The sequence below is a fragment of the Wyeomyia smithii genome, chromosome 2 (assembly GCF_029784165.1).
Source record: "Wyeomyia smithii strain HCP4-BCI-WySm-NY-G18 chromosome 2, ASM2978416v1, whole genome shotgun sequence".
Classification (NCBI taxonomy): domain Eukaryota; kingdom Metazoa; phylum Arthropoda; class Insecta; order Diptera; family Culicidae; genus Wyeomyia; species Wyeomyia smithii.
In genome coordinates this window covers 124,602,886-124,609,347 of record NC_073695.1, presented here as the reverse complement: position 1 = coordinate 124,609,347, position 6,462 = coordinate 124,602,886, and the positions used below count along the sequence as shown (strand labels likewise).

The window sequence follows — 6,462 nt, the reverse complement described above, 5'->3', positions numbered from 1 at the left end:
ATATTCACATATTTTCTTATATCTTCACATATTTTCGAATGTCTTCCATTTGTCTTCACAAACAAGTATGTCTTCATCGCAGGGTAAATGTCTTCCATTTGAAGACATGGCTTCCAATTTGGCATCGCTGTGTATTAGGGAACGCGAGTGAAATTCGGCTGGTGACAGCTGAATGACAGACGAGTTACTCGTCCAGAATCCAGTCGACTTGCCATCTGTAATACCAAAATTGGTCAGACGAGTAACTCGCCGGTCGTCTCGTCTTCTGTAATAGTGGCCATTGTTATACTTGCGATTTTCCTTTCCTGCTGTGATTCTTTCGAATACGATTATTCAAGGAGTTGTGAAAAGCGCTAAATAGCAATGAAATTGAAAATTATTTCAATTAAAATATCCTGCTTGTTTTCATTTTCACATATAATATGTATATATATATATATATATATATAATATAAGGTATGGATGTATATATTTTTCTTGTTTATTTTGTACACATATCAGTTGTTAGTTACTGCTCTTCTGTTTTTATTACCACTGTTTTCAGTTTTCTTATTAAAATGTACACGTTATCGATACTACTATTGTTAGTGTACTGCACATACTGTTGTGAATAGATTTTTCTTTTATTTCATTTACTTATCAGTTTCACTAATTTTGTTGTCTAAATATAAGACATAAGACGTCTCATTTTTGCTAAAACTGATGTGCTGTAGCTTTTTTTTGATTTTTTGTCTCTACCGAGTCTAATTCTGTTCAACGATTATTTCCCATTGGTATATCTAGCCTGGGGTTTTCTTGATTTTTTTTTTTTTTTTTTTGGTGGGGATCTATGTTTCCAATGGATTCTTTTCAACAAAGTCCCGTAGCAGATGGAAGTAAAAGCAACAGAAGAAAGTGAGAAATACCTACAGAAAAAAGTAAGAAACCCAAATGTTTAAGAACATGAAATATATGGATAAAAAAGAAACTTAGATAACTAAAAAGGGCTGCAAAATGTGAAATAAAACACCAACGCTGTAATTTTTGACGACATTGTTTGACAGTCAACATACTTGTATTCAGTTTTTTTTTTTACTTTCTACTTGCGCTAAGTGACCAATGTTTATTCACATTTGAATCACCACTTGAATACACACAAATATGCATACATTTGCAACAGTAGCTATGATCTTGTTCTTTTTAGTGTCCTGTAACTAAATGTATCTCTGTTTAGTTTTTCCTTCACTTGGCCTTCGGGAACAAAAACAAGCAGAATGAAAAGCTATAAGTTGTTCCACCAATCCTGGAATAGTTTTTCTACCCTGCTTATAGCAAGTAATTACTGATCACTTTGATAAAAGAAAACGTTTCACAAGAGGAAGTTTTTTAATGGATTAAGGGTTTCTATCTATCTACGCCTAAAGATTCAATGATTTCTAATCGTTCAATCTCATAAATCGCTAGTTTTACTCGCACTTTCCTAATTCTGCGCCCTAATTTTGACCTGTTTTCATGGTAAATTCTAAGTAAATTGCGTACTATTTTCACGCGCTGTATTTTCAATTTATCCGATAAGATTTTAGTCGTAACGGGTGGTGTCTGATTTTATCTTTGAATTTGATTTCAACGATACGACCATTGCACTGTGACTTAGTAGCCAGCCCTGCAAACTAAAAATTTTCCTTGTTTAACAAAAAATCAGTTACCACGTCGTATCTTACAACATATGAAATGATATTCAGTTTTACATTTAGAAATTTTCTCGCAATCAACACCATCGAATTATATGTTAAATTAAACAATGTTCAACATTTGCATTCGGTAGAACTAACGATGACGTACAATGATCCAAATACTTTTTTTGCAATTAAAAATTTATTTCTCTAGATGAAATCGTCCTACAACGGTATGATTGAAATCTAGTATAAAGGAAGCAATGCAATGAAGGATGATAACTGATTGAAAGTAATTTAATCATTTCACGCCACGATCAGAACTTTTTTTTGAAATACTTGATTTGCCATTATGTTATGTTCAACCTTATTTACTTTTTCTCTGAAGCATATATTTGAAGGAAAAACAAGCTTCTAATTTAAAACAAAACAACACAGCAAAAGCAGCATTTTGATTCTCTTGGAAATATGCTCATGAGAACTAAAACAGTTTTCAAATACAAATTATGCAAAAAGTCGATGTGTTATAATAATAGCAACGAAAATGTTCTCGTAGCTTCCCTTTTATAATAATGTTACTTTGATATGGGAGTGTGCACACTGCTTCTACCTGATTTATTTTACCATTAAGTTTTTTTAGTTGGAACTAAAAAGGTTACACATAGATTTCATATTTATATAAATTATAAAACGCTAAAAAATAACGATAAAAATAGGAATAATTAAACCTTGTCTTAAAATTATTTACTATTGTTTCTGTTACAATCGGGATGCGTTTTAGATCAACAAAACATAAGCGTTGTAACAATCAGAGGTTTATTATTGTTCTTGGGTGAAAAACTGCATATATGATGTGTGTTTGGGTGAAGGCTCTGCCGAACAGATTATAAGATATCGATAACCTGGAAGCATATAAATGTGCAGGCTTAAATGTGTTCCATAAAAAATAGTGATTATCAATCTGTTTTAATTTTGCTCGTTCTCTTTATAAACTAGTAAGTAATAATATAACAATATCAGTTTTTGTTTTACGTTTAGACTACCGTACTTTTACTTGCATATTTGGAAGAATATTTAAAGCACTTCTCATGATTTTGGAGAAGCTGTTTAAAATGCGTGTTACATGAAAAATTAAAAATAAATCCTGAGAGCCGGATAATCAAACTGCTTGTTATGCTTCTCTTTGCTTATCTAAAATAATATCTCCAATGTATTTCATTATTTGATAACAACTTCTCTACGTGTGGGTGTCATGAGTTGTAATGAACTCATGTGGGGTGCATGAGTTCATTACAATGAAAAGTAATGATTTATTACTCTTACTAGTTTTGTATTTTTATTCTGCCAATTCGAATGCTACTACTGCTACTATTATTGTTACTATCGTCGTTATTATTTTTATTTCTATTGTTATTATTATTATTATCATTATAATAATGTCCATGTTCGCTATTGCGATACTTAACATACTGTTCACGTGTCACTTTATCAGCGTAATCATGATCGTCAATATTATTATCATTACCATCATCCCCACCAATAGCATTCGTTGGGCTGTACCTTTTTTTTCTTTTTTTTGCGACATAATCACAGTTACTTTGATCGCTAGCGTCATGCAAACTATGGTTCAATGTTTGATAATCATTGTGATTGTAATTCGACTCTTTGTTTTCTAAAGTTTGCCTACAAGAACGTTGATTAGGCACAACGGTAGAAGACGTTGCAGGTCTGTCAGAAACATAGCAATTACTGCGATCATAGTAACTAGGTATAGAAGAATGTGGTACTTGTAATGATGTTGGTGGGAGGTGATGATGATGATGATGTTGCAGCTGATGATAGTGTTGCAAGTGGCTCAGATGCTGCAAATGCTCCTGGTTACCGCCAGTACCTGTTGCCAAATGCGATGACGACGGTAGCGTTGATACTGACGACGATGATATCGTCATTCCTGGGTGGCGATAGTTTCAACTTCTATCGTTTTCCTGTTTTATGATGTGATACATCGGATGGTACTGCGGCTGTTGTTGTAGTTGCTGGAGCGGCTGCTGGTATATTATGTGGTGCTGCTGCGGAATGATGTGATGTTGAATCAGCTGTGGTTGCGCTCCCTGCAAAGTGTGATGCGTCGTCGCAACAGTTTGATGCGGCGGCGGCGGAGTCGGCTGCAACTGATGATGGTGATGATTGGCGTTTATGATGTGAATGTTGACTGGCGATTGCGACGGTACGACGTGGTGGGTTTGGGTCGATGGCGGCGCGGACGACGTTGTTAGTGATGTTGTTAGCGCAGGATTATAATGTTGCTGGAATATCGTTATTATATCATTTGTTCCGGTTTCTTCTGACAAAATTGTTGTATTGTTTTTGAAGGAATCGATTATTTAATTCATTTCAATCTCTACTCTCGATAATACAGATGTGTACTATCACATGTACGCTAATGGATAATAGGCTGATTGGTTTCGATTTGCTGCTTATTATTTTTTACGATCATTACTATCTTTTGCTGTTTGGATCATTAGTTTGAAATTGATTTATAGGCTAATTATATTCATATATTGAAGTGTGTGATTACTCTACTACAAAAGAAATGATTACTGGGAGGGTTGAAAGTGGTACTTAGTGATTTCTACACGCTAATGTTTTACTTCTTTGTTGTTTTGCGAATTAATAATAACTGTAATTTACCGTGTTCTCTGGACTATGTTCACTATGTTGAGGTTCTATTTTAAATTCCATCTGCGGACTGCTGGTAACGCCGGCCATCGTCGCCGCTGATGTTACCACGTTACCTCCGATGCCTCCGATGCCGCCGACGTTACCGCCTCCGCCGGCGCCCCCTCCTCCGTGATTCGAATGTGACGAATTGGCGTTGTTTGGTGTGTCATATTTGCCTCGTTTGAATCTACCATATAACGAGCTATACGGTAGATTATAATGGATGGCAGCTTGGTTTATCGACATGTGCCCCTGCCTACAAAGAATTTATCCAAAACAGAAAAACAAAGAAAGAAATTACCTGAAGAAAAACCACCACCAGATTGAACCGAAACTAAAGTTTATGTTAAAAAACAATTTTCATAGTTCCGGTCTATAACAATTATTTAGGATTATATTGAATTATCTAGTAGGGAATTAAGTTATTTACATTTTAGCCCATTTCAAAGATAACTTACAGCGATAACACAGTAAGCATACTTTTCTTAGAGAATTTTGATGCTTATATAAAACTTTTAACGACAATGTGTTGTCGCCGTTTAGATTTGCTTTTTAACAATAACGGCAAATGCCTTGCTGCCTCTGTAGTGCACCGTGTGTTTCTGAAAGATGCATCAATGTTTTTTTTTTATTTTTTATATTTCCCACCATCTGATAAATTTATAATACGAAAAATGTCAAACGATTTTTATGTGTACGACTTCTTGAAGTACGACAGGACTTCATTTTTTTATATTCAAACAGTTTGCAAAAGTGCTGGATTTTGTTATTGCTTAATAAATAACTCGAAACTTCAAATTTTTGCGGCATTCTGCAACAATATGTCTATGGGAATTTCCAAGCGATCACAAGTTAAAGACAAGAAATAATTTGGTTCTCTTTATTTGAGACTCTTCTCTCTGAACGCGCAAATATAACTAACTTACATACTAGCCGTTTTCTTTTTCTCCAACTCAACACATCACACAGGGCTGAACCAAGGGGTTGGTGAACCACCACATGTCATTTGATGTTTATCAAATGCATATGATAGTAATGCATATGAATATTCGCATTCCAATATTTTCGAATTGATCTTTTCGAACAAATATCGGATATGGCCGAAAACAGAAATAAGGACGAATAAAACCTTTCAAGCTCAAATAAGATAATCATTCGTTTAGTTATAAAATTTTCCGAACTAGATTTCCGGATTTTCCCTGAAATTAAAAGTTAGTTGCCATATTTCTGGCGTTATTTCCAAAGCAATATTTGTTTTTTTTTTTTTTTTTTTTTTTTTGTTAACCTTACCATACGTATTACTGCAACTGATAACTCTAACACTGATTAAATTTTGCAGGCCTTTCACAACCGGATGCCTCTCGAAACTCGATTGCAGCGTATTGGTCAACATTTTTCTCTGATTTTTTTTTATTTTTCCTGATTATTCCCCCATTTTTCTGACTATAAATATATTTCGTGGCATTCCCTGATTTCCATCACACTGAATTGAGTTGCAATTATATACATTGAACAAAATATTCAAATGCAACCTTCGAAACAAAACCAGTTTGAAAATCAAGTAGAAAAAATACTCTACAGGAATAGTTTTACTCACTTGACTGACTCTAAAGCTTCCATCATAGCATCCTCTGACCAAGGGGTAGGGTTGGATCGAGACAGTTCGATTCCTTCTCGTTTGCAACGACCATACAGTGTACCAGTAGGGATACCAAATTCGGTACTTGCTTTTTGCACGGACGTTTGACCAGCCCGAATTGCTTCTAAGGCACGATCAAGATCTTCTGCGGACCATGTGGTGGGAGCAGCATTGAATGGTGCAGCGAGTCGAATTCCCTCCCGTCGAGCAATCTTGTACAGGGTGGAAGATGGAATGCCAAATGCTTTTGATGCCTTGTTGGCTGATATCGTGCCAGTCCTTAGTGCTTCCAGGGCACTGTTCAACGAGTCCTCGTTCCACGTTTTAGAAGGGCCCTCCTTTTTTGGCGTGTCTATTCCAAGTCGATGAGCCCGTTGCCATAGCGTCGTCGATGGTATGCCGTATGTAGCGGAAGCCTTTAATTTAGTTTTTTTAGACTGCAATTAGTAC

At 35.3% G+C, this 6,462-nt stretch overlaps 2 protein-coding genes across 5 annotated transcripts in view; both read right to left on the bottom strand.

Annotated features, from left to right (window-relative positions):
• Positions 1 to 399: 399 nt before the first annotated feature.
• Positions 400 to 6,462, bottom strand: part of LOC129725763 (sex determination protein fruitless) — a 167,610-nt gene continuing 161,547 nt past the window's right edge. For 3 of the 4 annotated variants that reach the window (XM_055681931.1, XM_055681932.1, XM_055681935.1), the window contains exons 8-10: positions 5,971 to 6,449; positions 4,344 to 4,629; positions 400 to 3,958 (exon numbers count right to left, since the gene is read on the bottom strand). In XM_055681931.1, coding sequence (XP_055537906.1) covers positions 3,620 to 3,958; positions 4,344 to 4,629; positions 5,971 to 6,449 — 1,104 coding nt within the window. In that variant the 3' untranslated portion in view covers positions 400 to 3,619. The remainder of the gene's footprint in view (positions 3,959 to 4,343; positions 4,630 to 5,970; positions 6,450 to 6,462) is intronic. The other variant, XM_055681934.1, reaches the window with a different exon arrangement.
• Positions 2,975 to 3,601, bottom strand: LOC129719863 (probable serine/threonine-protein kinase DDB_G0282963). Its single transcript, XM_055671279.1, has one exon. The coding sequence runs from the start codon at positions 3,599 to 3,601 to the stop codon at positions 2,975 to 2,977; it is 627 nt and encodes a 208-aa protein (XP_055527254.1).